We start from the raw sequence: 14,879 nt of genomic DNA, 5'->3' as shown, positions 1-14,879 counted from the left end.
CAGATGATACCTTCCAGACAGACATATACACCTTACAATCCTTCCATACAACAAATATAGTTGATCTATTGCTTATAGTTGAAGAAAAACAGACCAAAACACAATAAAATGCTCCGCTGGGGCGCAGCTTGATACGACCGCAGAGGTCGAACCCTGAACAGTTGGGGCAAGTATGGACACAACATTCAAGCTTGATTCAGCACTGAATTTGGATTGTAATTAAATATTTGACACAGCATAGGTTTCTCACACAGAATGGAAGTGGGCTAAGAACTTAAATTTTTTTAATTTACCTATTCAAACCACATCATTATTATTTGCTTTTATATATAAATCAGAAATAACCAATTTAAAATGGAAAATTTTAAAGAAAAAAAAGGGAAAAAAAATCCCCCCCCCCCAATTTTTTGAACCCCCTTATGATTCATCACCCCCAAACTCAATCCCAGCTTTCCCTTTGTGGTAATTTGATACCTTGCAGTACAATTTCAGAGAGATCCATACACTTGAACACAAGTTATTGTCTGGAAACTAGAAAAATGCTTGTTTTTTGGCCCCAAATTCCAAAACGTTTAGGGCAATTACCCCCAAACTCAAACCCAGCTTTCCCTTTGTGATATGGAACCTTGCAGTACAATTTCATAAAGATCCATACACTTACACACAAGTTATTGTCCTGAAACTAGAAAAATGCTTGTTTTTTTGCCCTTTTATGGCCCCTAATTACTAAAATTTTGAGGGAATTACCCCCAAAATCAATCCCAGCGTACCCTTTGTAATATGGTACCTTGCAGTACAATTTCAGAGAGATCCATACATTTGAACACATGTTATTGTCTGGAAACTAGAAAAATGCTTATTTTTGGCCCCTTATTCCTTAACTTTTTGGGCAATTACCCCCAAACTCAATTCAAGCTTTCCATTTGTGATATGGAACCTTGTAGTACAATTTCATAAAGATCCATAAACTTACACACAAGTTATTGTCATGAAACTAGAAAAATGCTTGTTTTTTGCCCCTTTTTGGCCCCTAATTCCTACAATTTGGAGGCAATTACCCCCAAAATCAATCCCAGCATTCCCTTTGTGATATGAAACCTTGTGATACAATGTCAGAGAGATCCATACACTTACACACAAGTTATTGTCATGAAACTAGAACAAGAGTGCACACGCTGAAATGTCTCGCCTTCTTTACTAATCATTGATATTATGTTGATAGTCCTAAATATAAAGCTTTATTACAACTGTCACATAAACTTAACATTAACCAAGTAAACTAAACATTGACCAATTAACCATGAAAATGAGGTCAAGGTCAGATGAACCATGCTAGGCAGGCATGTACAGCTAACAATTCTTCCATACAACAAATATAGTTGACCTATTGCTTATAGTTTAAGAAAAACAGACGAAAACACAAAAACTTAACACTGAGCAATGAACCTTGAAAATGAGGTCAAGGTCAAATAAAACCTGCGTGACTGACATATAGATCATAAAATATTTCCATACACCAAATATAGTTGAACTATTGCATATAGTATTAGAAAAAAAGACCAAAACTCAAAAACTTAACTTTGACCACTGAACCATGAAAATGAGGTCAAGGTAAGATGACACCTGCCAGCTAGACATGTACACCTTACAATCATTCCATACACCAAATATAGCTGACCTATTGCATGCAGTATTAGAAAAAAAGACCAAAACTCAAAAACTTAACTTTGACCACTGAACCATGAAAATGAGGTCAAGGTCAGATGACACCTGCCAGCTAGACATGTACACCTTACAATCATTCCATACACCAAATATGGTAGACCTATTGCATACAGTATAAGAAAAACAGACCAAAACACAAAAACTTAACTATAACCACTGAACCATGAAAATGAGGTCAAGGTCAGATGACACCTGCCAGTTGGACATGTACACCTTACAGTCCTTCCATACACCGAATATACTAGACCTATTTCTTATAGTATCTGAGATATGGACTTGACCACGAAAACTTAACCTTGTTCACTGATCCATGAAATGAGGTCGAGGTCAAGTGAAAACTGTCTGACGGGCATGAGGACCTTGCAAGGTACGCACATACCAAATATAGTTATCCTATTACTTATAATAAGAGAGAATTTAACATTACAAAAAATCTGAACTTTTTTTTCAAGTAGTCACTGAACCATGAAAATGAGGTCAAGGACATTGGACATGTGACTGACTGAAACTTCGTAACATGAGGCATCCATATACAAAGTATGAAGCATCCAGGTCTTCCATCTTCTAAAATATAAAGCTTTTAAGAAGTTAGCTAACGCCGCCGCCGCCGCCGCCGGATCGCTATCCCTATGTCGAGCTTTCTGCGACAAAAGTCGCAGGCTCGACAAAAATGCTTGTTTTTTGCCCCTTTTTGGCCCCTAATTCCTAAAATTTGGAGGCAATTACCCCCAAAATCAATCCCAGCATTCCCTTTGTGATATGGAACCTTGTGGTACAATGTCAGAGAGATCCATACACTTACACACAAGTTATGTCTGGAAGTTACAAAAATGCTTATTTTTGGCTCCTTTTTGGCCCCTAATTCCTTAACTGTGGGTACCATAACCCCCAAAATCAATCCCCATCTTCCTTTTGTGGTATTGAACTTATGGTAAAATTTCATTGAGATCCATTCACTTAAACTAAAGTTAGAGTGCATGCGAAAACTAATGTGTCTTCGGACGACGACGACGACGCCAACGTCATACCAATAGGTCCGGGTACACAGTTATCGTCCTTTGATTTTCGTTGTCCACGAATATAGTCCCTAGTGTGGACAGTGTGTTACTTGTCGATTTTTTTTATACCCCTTCCAAATTTATTTCTCCATGTTTTATGACTCAAATAGTAAGTAGGGGGGTGAAATGACACTGTAAAAAAATTTGGGTCATGAATTTTAAAGTAAAGTAGTGATTTGGTCCAGCTGAAAAATGTTAAAAATTAGCACTTCGGAAGCTGTCAAAAAATTTGAAGACCCCCTTAACATGAAATTGTCCATATTTTGAGTTAGAGCCGATGAAGTTTTCTATAATTTTGATATAATTTGTCCCAAAAGTAGTACAACACACTGTAAAAATATTATTGAGAAAGCGCAGGTGGGATTTTTTAAATTTTCATTTATTGTCTAAAAGAAATGCACTACGAAATAACTGTGTACTCGGACCTAAGAGGTGAAATCAGGAAATATAGAATCTGTACTTTGGCAACTTCCCTGAATGATTTGATGGTGTCAATTTATCAAATAGCTTAAAACTAAAGGATTTAAACTTTTATTTGATAGAATTTCTGCAAAAATGACCAATTTTGGCATTTTATGGTCAAAATAAGCATTTCATAGCTTTTTCAATTTTGATGCATTAGTGGCATTCTGACTTTCTATCTGACAGGTTTTTATGTGTCAATATTTGTGTTTCTATGCTTCAATCTAGTTGTATTACTCATTTGTGAACTCTGAATCTACAGAAAAGAAGATTATCTCGGACAATATGTGCAAAATGTGTTGTATATATGATCCTCGTCTAACACCCTGTTTGGATCAAGTTAAATGTGAGGAGCTTGGAACATAAAAGTTGAAGTCCATTATAAAGACCTCACTAAATTTGTATAAAAAGCACTTAACAATGTCTTTTGTACCTGTTTTATGTCACATAATATCTTTCTTTTCTTCTGTAGGATAGCAAGTGGTTCAAATATAAGCCTGTAGAGACTAAAATTGCATGAATGTTTTTCACTAAAAAGTGAAAAATCTTTGTATCAGACCATACTGTCTGCAAAAAAAGTTGAATGCAAGAGTCTTTTTGTGCTCAGATTTATTGTATCATGTCACCTGAGTATAGAAGTGATAGAAAAGACACAAAATTTTATTTCCTATAGCTTCAATATGCATTTTTAAATGTAAATATGTGATACGGCCTAAATTGACCCTAAATTATTTTCAGTCTTACTTGGCCTAAGACCCTTTTAAACTAATGTGATATGTTATTTGTAAGTTTTCTTTCCATTTAAAGTACATTAAATACATATGTAAGGATTATTTATAACCAAAAAGCTTTACAAATTTAAAATTGCTGGAAAATATTACATCTTCATGTAAGGCCCCCCTTCATTGGAAAACCTCCATTTTTAGCCACAGGCTCATATAAATTTGACTTTTTAATATTTATGATGTCTGATAAATCAAATGAGTACCCTATTGCTTTTAATACATAATATATTATATATTAAGGCATTTCAAAAGTATTTTTTTGCAATATTTTAATTTTTTAAGCCCCAAATGTTGATAGTTGAAAATTTTCAATTTTAACATCTAAGTTTTACACGCAAAGTTGAATATAGAATTAGTCAATTAGTCATATTGTCTATAATATGTATCCTATTGCCATGAAACTTTGTAAGCAGTCTTATAATTTAATAAGCTTTGGTCATACCAAGTTTCAATAAGATTTGTCAACTTTTTCTACCCTATTAGGTCCGGGTACACAGTTATCGTCCTTTGATTTTCGTTGTCCACGAATATAGTCCCTAGTGTGGACAGTGTGTTACTTGTCGATTTTTTTTATACCCCTTCCAAATTTATTTCTCCATGTTTTATGACTCAAATAGTAAGTAGGGGGTGAAATGACACTGTAAAAAAATTTGGGTCATGAATTTTAAAGTAAAGTAGTGATTTGGTCCAGCTGAAAAATGTTAAAAATTAGCACTTCGGAAGCTGTCAAAAAATTTGAAGACCCCCTTAACATGAAATTGTCCATATTTTGAGTTAGAGCCGATGAAGTTTTCTATAATTTTGATATAATTTGTCCCAAAAGTAGTACAACACACTGTAAAAATATTATTGAGAAAGCGCAGGTGGGATTTTTTTAATTTTCATTTATTGTCTAAAAGAAATGCACTACGAAATAACTGTGTACTCGGACCAATATACGACCACAAACATTTTTTTGCGGTCGTATAAAAACTTAACACTGAGAAATGAACCGTGAAAATGAAGTCAAGGTCAAATAAAACCTGCGAGACTGACATGTACATCATAAAATATTTTCATACACCAAATATAGTTGACCTATTGCATATAGTATTAGAAAAAAAGACAAAAACTCAAAAACTTAACTTTGACCACTGAACCATGAAAATGAGGTCAAGGTCAGATGACACCTACCCGTTGGACATGTACACCTCACAATCATTCCATATACCAAATATAGTAGACCTACTGCTTATAGTATCTGATATATGGACTTGACCACGAAAACTTAACCTTGTTCACTGTTCCATGAAATGAGGTCGAGGTCAAATAAAAATTGTCTGACAGGCATGAGGACCTTGTAAGGTACGCACATACTAAATATAGTTATCCTATTACTCATAATAAGAAAGAAATTAACATTACAAAAAAATGTTAGACTTTTTTTTTCAAGTAGTCACTGAACCATGAAAATGAAGTCAAAGACAATGGACATATGACAGACGGAAACTTCGTAACATAAGGCATCTATATACAAAGAATGAAGCATCCAGGTTTTAGCTTCTAAAATATAAAGCTTTTAAGAAGTTAGCTAACGCTGCCGCCGGATCACCATCCCTATGTCGAGCTTTTAGTCGTAGGCTCAACAAAAACCAAAATATTCTAAAGTATGATACATAAAATTCCATTCTAATGTGTCGAAAGCTTTAGAAAAATCGATAATAAAATTGCCCCTTCTATATAAAGGGTGCCAATGTGGAGCAGGATCTGCTTACCCTTCCAGAGCATCTGAGATCACCCCCAGGTTTTGGTGGGCATGTTGGGGTTCGTATTGCTTAGTCTTTAGTTTTCTATGTTGTGTTTTGTGTACTATTGTTTGTCTGTTTGTCTTTTTTTTTTTTAGCCATCAGGCGTTGTCAGTTTATTTTCGACTTATGAGTTTGAATGTCTCTGGTATCTTTCGCCCCTCTTTTTTTAAACTTATCTGATGTATCCTGTTCGATCGGCATTAATGATTAGATTTAGATTTTTTTTAGTCCCCTACCGACGACTTCGAAGGGGACTTTAGGTTTGCACTCCGTCCATCTGTCTGTCTGTCTGTCCGTCTGTCTGTCAGTCTGGCAAATCAGTTTTCCAGACTTTTTTTCTTCGTGCTTGAAGATATTGATTTGATATTTGATTTATTGATTTATCATGACAAGTTACAGGTCAAGTTCAATTTTCAAGATTTTAGCTTTTCTCTTTGTTCAATTAAAGCCCTTTCCCTAGAATTAATTTTTTGATGAAATACTTATTAATAAGTAAATTTCTGTTCAAAGGGAAATAATTCATTTTTTAAACCTTTAAAAGACAAAATGACATTTTGGATTTTGGTCCTTTTCTTTGGTAAATTGTTCGAAGAATTTAGTGGTAGGTTTGTTTGTCATTCTTGTTATTCTTAATGCTAAGGTGTATGAAAGTATTTTATAATCACTATTTCATAATGATATTGGTTGGTAATTTGCAAGTTCCAATGGATCATTTTTCTTATGAATAAGATTCAGTAAAACTTTCGTTGGAAAATGGGAGTTGTTTATTTTCAAAGCTGGGGTTACAAAATTTAACTCTTACCCATCCATTCCTGGACTTTTGTTAGGTTTCAAATTATTAACAGCAATAATAAATTCTCTAAAGTGACATATCCATCACGAGATTTACTTTCATATCTTCTGATAATCTATGATTAAGTTTTGTTTCAGTAAATAATTTTTCAACATTTATTATATAAGGTTTTTGTTTAGTGTCAAATAAAATAGCATAAAAATCTCTTTCAAGTTTTAATATTTCATCTTGATCTGTTGCTAGTTCACCGTTATTATTTTTCAATTTTAGTACTGTCTTTTATCGTTTTAGATTTTTCAAGACCTGGGTATTATGCATTGTTTTGTCCCCTTTTTCTACCCACCATTTGATCTTATTTGTGCTCCTTTAGCTTTGTATTCATATTGGCTCTTTAGATCTTTTTCTAATGTGGATATTTTTCTTTAATAAAGTTATTTGTTTGATTTTTCATATTATGTTTTTAGTTGTGATTCTAGATCATGTGTTGCATTTTTTCTATTTTTTTCTTCAATTTTACTATACTTAATACTATATTCCTTTATTTCTAATTTGAGAGAGTCCCACACAAGTCTTGAATCTATTTCATTTTTTTTCTATCTTTTTACTATGTTTTTGTATTATTTCACTTTTATTGCATTCATACTCTTACTCATCAAGAATACAGTTAATAATTTTCCAGTATCCTGGGCCTCTTGTTTCAGTTGAGACAGATTGTAATTGTATGCAAACTGCTTGATGGTCGGTGCTTTTAATAAGAATGGGTGAAATGTCACATGACTGAACGTTTAAAACAAAATCTTTTGTTTTAGAAAGAACATGTCAATTCGACTAGACTGGACTGGATTTTTTTTATCTCAATGTATATTGTATCTTTTGGGGGTTTAAGTGTCTACATACATCTATTAAGTCGTTTGATTTTATTAATTAGTTTAGGCTATTGGCTGGTTTGCTTACTTTTATTTTTACAAATATTGGATTTTTTTCTATCTACATTTTTAAGGGCATTATTCAAGTCTCCATCTGAAATAATTGTACCTATGGTATTTTTGTTTATAAAATCATTTAGTTTTTTGAAAAAGATATTTCATGCAGATTCTATATTTGGAGCATAAATGTTTATAAAAGAATAGATTATATTCTCAAATTCTATATTTATCATGATTATTCGACCTTCTGAATCTTTATGCTCATCTATTAATTTATAGTAAAAAATTTTATAAATTAATATAGCTACCCCTCCGTTTGAAGTTGTTCCATGTCTATATATGATAATGAGAATGATCTGATTCAATAGTTAGAACACTTTCTAAAGATGTATTGAAGTGATTTTCTTGAATCAAAGATATTTCTTTACATAAGTATGCTCTAAATGCGGGTAACAATTCTTGGGAAATAACTATATAATTATCATGATTTTAGAAAAAAAGGCATTTTTTGCTGTCAATGTATCTAATTAAAAAAAAAAACAGCTATGATTTGTTCACAAAAATTGGTACAAAAAATCTTCATACATAATCAAGCCAAATGTCATTTTTTAGAAAGTGGTGTCCATGCACTTGTTTTCAAGCATGAAGTTTAACTCAGTTTAAAAATGCATCTTTTTCCAACATATCAGAGTTTGACATCGAAAAATATAACATTTCAACATTTAGCAACATCATAACCTCCCCTGTAACTGTATCTTATGCCCTTGAGCATAGCTCTGATACCTTGTCTGGATTTGGTCATACTTTTCAACCTTTTCGATTTTATTGGGTTTTAACATGTTTAGGTTAGGAATTTGTGAAGCAAGTTAAATAACATTTTTATTTGTTCATGTTTAGGTCATGGCATCCAATAAATCTATACTATGTGGACCTTGTCACAAAGGAGAAATAAACACTAAAGCTGGTATCTGGTGTTTTAACTGTGATGAAGGATTATGCTCAACATGTTTAAGTCATCACAAAAGATCCAAAGGAACCTGTGATCATAAGACCATTGATATCAAAAGTTATAATCCCTCCATCCAAGCCATCAAAACAGAATGTGACAAACATAGTCAACAGCTCAACTTGTACTGTCCCAGTCATTTAATGCCTTGCTGTGATGAATGTATTTCCACAAGTCATTCAAAATGTACCGGCATTAAAAGTCTAGTAAGTGTCGTAGAGAAAACCAAAATTGAAAAATCAAAGGAATCTATAGAGACAGACATAAATTCTATCTTAAATTTATTGGTAACATTAATCAACAACAAATCCAAAAACATTGAAAAGGGAGAAAATCAGTGTTTAAGCATAAAGAAATCAATTAAAGGAATTAGACAGGAAATAAATAAACATTTAGATCACCTCGAGAAAAAGTTGTCCCAAGAAATAGATACCATTTGGAATCAGGAAAAATCAAAAGCAACTGATTTCATTTCTGAAATTGAAGGGAAAAAGGAACACTTGAAGGAAATGAAAAGAAATTTACAAACAGTCACATCAAATACAATTAAACTACAATCATTTATTGGTGTACATCAGATTGAACAAAAAGTACATCAATGTCAACGTTATGTTGAAGATCTGGATCAGAGTACAAAAGAAGTTGACATCAAAATGAAGCAAAATGATGAAATAGAAAAGATATTGAACAAGTTAGGAACATTAAAATCCCTAGGAGAAGTCATTGTTATAAAGACAGAAGTAGCCATGAATAGAGAAACAAGTGTAAAGAGGAAAGCACAGGTAGAATCAAAAGAACAATCCAACATAAACAACATGACCATGAATATTGAGACAAAGATAGAGATCAACATAAAGAAGAGGATTAGTGACATGATTTGTCTGATGGATGGAAGAGTTATAGTAGTGGAATGGGGAGGTAAAGTTAACCTACATACTTCTGATGGTAAACTACAGAAACAACTACCTATACCTGGTAATGCCTGGAGTGTTACACAGATCAATCAGAACACTATAGCCATGACTTATCCTAATGAGGGAGCCATTAAGATCTTCAATATGGAGAATGAAGCAGTTACCAAAGTTATCACATTAAACAAAGGATGCTGGGGATTATCATTCTACAATAATTCTCTGGCTGTAGGTTTGAATAATGATGAAATCCGTATTATAGACTTGGAAGGAAATACACTGAAGTCAATACAAGTTGAGAGTAGATCAAACCTGGAGTACCTTGTTTACCGTAATGACAGAGTAATCTGTAGTAACTATAAAGGTAAAGCAGTATACTGTGTAGATGGATCAGGTAAACAGATCTGGCAATATACACAGGATTTATCACGACCATGGGGACTTTGTACAGATACTTATGGTAACATTATTGTAGCAGACTGTGTCTCTGACAGGATAATAGTAATATCAAAAGATGGACAGAATAGTAAAGTACTGGTTAGTAAAGAGGATGGACTGGACAGACCTATGTGTATTTGTTTTAAACATAATGAGTCTTCAGGTTTCATTTGTGATAACAATGGCACATACTTGGCAAAATTTAATTTATCTATATAAATATGAAAGTAATATACAAATATGTATAATACAAGTGATGATGTGAAGTTTGAATGTCAAAGGAAAGATAAGGCAAGTGTTCAGATGTTAAAGTGTAATGTTGTTGTTGGGTTAATAACGAATTAATGTTCACATCACATATATACCTGTATAATCTTAAGTGGTGATATTTGGTTTGAATGTGGGAGGAAATGTGGGCAAGTGTATAGATGTTTGTTGTCTGTGTTTATTGTGTTGTTGGTTTACTGTCTAATTAATGTTCACATCACATATCCTTATATTCCTATATTTTAATTTTAACTTATGTTAAGTGGTGATTGTGAGAGGAAATAGGGGCAATTGTATAAGTGTATGTTTTTATTGTGTTGTTGGGTTACTGTCTTATCAATGTTCACATTACATATCAGATTTGACAGGAACCAAAGAACAAACATTATTATACCAGTCTGTGCCCAAAACTTATTGGGAGTACTGGCCCATAGTGATGTTTACTAGACCTGAAATAATTTGTGTCACAGGTGAGGATCACGAAGTAATCCAAACCTGCTAGGAGGGTTTGGGGGCATGCCCCCCCCCCCCCCCCCCCCCCCCCCCCAAGAAAATTTGGAAAATTAGACGTAAAATCCTGCATTCTGAGGTTACATTTTTGTATTGGAAGTGAATATAACTTTTCAAAAAATATTGTTTTTTCTCCAGGTCAGATGAAAAATTCTCCTTTCCTCCAATAAAAAATTAATATAGTTCTTTTGACAAAAAAAAAATTGGTTTTCTATAAACTTGTACCATTTCAAGTAAAAAGACTCAGCTAAAAAAATCCACATTTTTAGCACTAGTAAACTATTACTCACTTGAGGGATTGTTAATTTTTTGGAGAAAAATTCCCTAATTGGTGGGTGTCCCCAACCTGTTTATTCCTCATCAGGAACATAGATATACCGTTCCCAGTTCCTCATATTCTTTCACATTTTTTTAGTCTTAAATATCAATTCTCTAGCTGGCACTTTATTAGGGTCTGGATGGGGGTCCCACATTTCTGTATTCTTAAATTTTTTATGCCATTTTTCGCAATTCTATTTAATTTAGAACCTCATTTTTCTCTATTCTTTATTTTTTGGTCCATTTTTCTCTAAAAAATATTCTTTATGTGTTTTGCCCTTTTAAACTCCCCATCCACACCCTCCTTCATTGCCACTTTCGTTAATGTTGTTTAAAAAATATGCCTAGATCGTTTTTCTGCATAGCTTTTTTCAACTCGATACTTCTCAGGGTATTCGTGTAGGCATTTTCAACTTTTCAATGTTTTACCTGGGATAAGCCCCTTGTTTCCATTTCAGCATCGAATGAGATCGAATCCTTGATTGTTTGTTTACATTGAGTGGTATTTATAGATTGTTTATTGCAAGCACATGGTCGAGCCTCGTTCTCGATTTCGTTGGTTATTAGGTATATTGTTCACGACTGGTTCCAATTGATTAGAAGTAAAAAAAAAACGTATATAGTAAAATAGGGATACCTGTAAACGGATGAAAACGAGGTCGGCGACAAATTTGTAACTTGTTCTCATAGATTCAAATAAATTACCGGCTACAAGTTCGCAAACTATTGCAGATGTTCACTAGACCGATCAGGCAATCACTAGTGCTTCTGCACAAGTCCGATGAGATTTTTACTAGACAGGGGCTTCGGGCTACCGCTTAATGTCGCAGACTGTTATACACTTGCCCACATTTCCTCTCACATTCAAACGTCGCACCAAATATCACCACTGAAGAATATAAGGATATATAATATTCCTTAAGTTGTGATGTTTGGTGTGAGGTTTAAATGCAAAAGAAAATGTAGACAAGTGTATAGATTTGTGTTCTCTGGTTCCTGTCTAATCAATATCCACATCACCTATCCTTATATTGCTAAGTTGTGATGTTTGGTGTGAAGTTTAAATGTGGGAGGTAATGTAGACAAGTGTATAGATGTATAATCAGTTTTATTTTGTCTTATTTTCTTAAGTTTTCAAATAAATTTGTTATTTAAAAAAAAAAAATCTTTATAATTATTAATTGGACATTTTTGTTCCAATTTGTACATTCAATTGACAATAATCATTCTTACGTTTGAAGTTAAAGTTTTCACATAATGAGACAAATGTTTTTTAATAAAGAACCATTATGTAACAGAGCTGTTGAAAACTGCATTAATTCTAAAATTTTATGAAACTTAGTACTTTGAAGTTACTGTTGTTTTATTTCCTTTAATCTAAAATTATCGCTTTGTTGGTCAGGTAATTAAAAAACTTACCAGTGGGTTATTGTATTTGTTGATTGTGTTGAGCATTACTTGACTTTATGGATACAGAATTTTATTCTTGAAAAATAATTTTGTAAATACTGTAATTGTAAAAATGAAAAAAGACTTCAATATAAATTCCAGTACAAAAATATACCTGACTTATGACTAATCTGAAAATGTAGATTCCACAAAAATTCAATTGTTATACATGTATGTGAACCGATTCAAAATAAAACTTTCCTATTCATATTCGTAAACCTTTGCAGGTTTTGTTAAAGTTGTCTGAAGTAGTGTATATTGGTTAATAAACTTGTAAATACTTAATGAGTAACTTGTTTTATGAGTATAACCAAAGGATATATGAGGTAATATATTATTGATATGTCTGTTCTTGGTAATGTTGCATGGTTTTTTTTTTTTATTGCTGATCATATTTGTTTTCAAAAAGTTTTTGTCTATTTATCCTAATTTTCAAAATAAAATGTCAGATGAAACCTGCCAAACATACATGAACACCTTGTAAGCATTCCTTAAACCAAATACAGCTGATTTATTGCTTATAGTATCTGAGAAACAGACCAAACTAGATGTGTCGGAAATACACAAATGGCCCCGTCTCAAAAAGTTGAATAATCTGCAATTTCAACAACACATGTGGACACAAACATGCATGGATAGTATCCAGCTCTCCAGAACCAATACTAGTTTGATGAAAAATTTCCTTGGTCAATGAGTAGTTAAATTTCAAGTCCAAAACCCGTAATTTTGGCAAAAATTAGCAGAGTAGAACAAAACTTAAACTCGATCTGTAACACATCATGGTTAACTCACATACGAAAAATTCAGCCCAATATCTGAAGGCGTATAGAAAAAAAATCTGTATAACTGTGATTTTCAACAATTTATCAAAGTCCAAAGCCCGTAATTTCGGCAAAAATTAGCAGAGCGGAACGAAACATAAACTTGAGTTGTAACTCATCATGGTTAACTTACATACCAACAAGAATGTGTCCATAATACACAGATGCCCCACACACACTATCATTTTCTATGCTCAGTGGACGTGAAATTGGGGTCAAAACTCTAATTTGGCATTAAAATTAGAAAGATCATATCATAGGGAACATGTGCACTAAAGTTTCAATTGATTGGACTTCAACTTCATCAACAAGAGTGCACACACTGAAATGTCTCGCCTTCTTTACTAACCATTGATTTTATGTTGATAGTCCTAAATATAAGCTTTACTACAAGTAACACATAAACTTGACATGATCCAAGAAAATGAGGTCAAGGTCAGATAAACCAAACGAGAAATACATGTACACCTTACAATCATTCAATAAACTAAACATAGTTGACCTAATGCTTATAGTTTCTAAGAAACAGTCTTAACCAAGAAAACTTAACATTGACCAATGAACCAAGAAAATGAGGTCAAGGTCAGATGAACCATGCCAGACAGACATGTACACCTTACAATCAATTTATGCATTAAATTTAGTTGACCTATTGCTTATAGTATCTAAGAAACAAACTTAACCATAAAAACTTAACATTGACCAATGAACCCTGAAAATGAGGTCAAGGTCAGATGAACCATGCCAGGCAGACATGTACACCTTACAATCAATTTATGCATTAAATATAGTTGACCTATTGCTTATAGTATCTAAGAGACAAACTTAACCATGAAAACTTAACATTGACCAATGAACCATGAAAATGAGGTCAAGGTCAGATGATACCTGCCAGACAGACATATACACCTTACAATCCTTCCATACAACAAATATAGTTGACCTATTGCTTATAGTTGGAAGAAAAACAGACCAAAACACAAAAACTTAACACTGAGAAATGAACCGTGAAAATGAGGTCAAGGGCAAATAAAACCTACGAGACTGACATGTACATCATAAAATATTTCCATACACCAAATATAGTTGACCTATTGCATATAGTATTAGAAAAAAAGACCAAAACTCAAAAACTTAACTTTGACCACTGAACCATGAAAATGAGGTCAAGGTCAGATGACACCTACCAGTTGGACATGTACACCTTACAATTATTCCATATACCAAATATAGTAGACCTACTGCTTATAGTATCTGATATATGGACTTGACCAAGAAAACTTAACCTTGTACACTGGTCCATGAAATGAGGTCGAGGTCAAATGAAAATTGTCTGACGGGCATGAGGACCTTGCAAGGTACGCACATACTAAATATAGTTATCCTATTACTCATAATAAGAAAGAAATTAACATTACAAAAAAATGTTGACTTTTTTTTCAAGTAGTTACTGAACCATGAAAATGAGGTCAAGGACAATGGACATATGACAGACGGAAACTTCGTAACATAAGGCATCTATATACAAAGTATGAAGCATCCAGGTCTTCTAGCTTCTAAAATATAAAGCTTTTAAGAAGTTAGCTAACGCCGCCGTAGCCGCCGCCGGATCACTATCCCTAT

At 33.2% G+C, this 14,879-nt stretch overlaps 2 protein-coding genes across 9 annotated transcripts in view; one reads left to right on the top strand and one right to left on the bottom strand.

The window, feature by feature from the left end:
• The window catches only part of LOC127708956 (uncharacterized), a 148,507-nt gene extending 135,787 nt beyond the window's left edge, over positions 1-12,720 (top strand). For 2 of the 8 annotated variants that reach the window (XR_007985449.1, XR_007985448.1), the window contains exon 3: positions 11,929-12,720. Coding sequence is in view for 5 of the 8 variants with exons in the window: in XM_052214172.1 (XP_052070132.1) it covers positions 8,437-10,110 (1,674 nt within the window). In the remaining 3 variants the exon portion in view is untranslated. Of the gene's footprint in view, positions 1-8,433 lie in introns of all 8 variants that reach the window. The other 6 variants (XM_052214172.1, XM_052214173.1, XR_007985447.1 and 3 more) reach the window with 5 other exon arrangements.
• The window catches only part of LOC127708954 (uncharacterized), a 208,916-nt gene that overhangs the window by 153,547 nt on the left and 40,490 nt on the right, over positions 1-14,879 (bottom strand). The gene's annotated exons all lie outside the window — the stretch shown is intronic.

The sequence above is a fragment of the Mytilus californianus genome, unplaced genomic scaffold (genome assembly GCF_021869535.1).
Source record: "Mytilus californianus isolate M0D057914Y unplaced genomic scaffold, xbMytCali1.0.p SCAF_7, whole genome shotgun sequence".
Taxonomy (NCBI): domain Eukaryota; kingdom Metazoa; phylum Mollusca; class Bivalvia; order Mytilida; family Mytilidae; genus Mytilus; species Mytilus californianus.
This window is presented reverse-complemented; position numbering and strand designations above follow the sequence as displayed.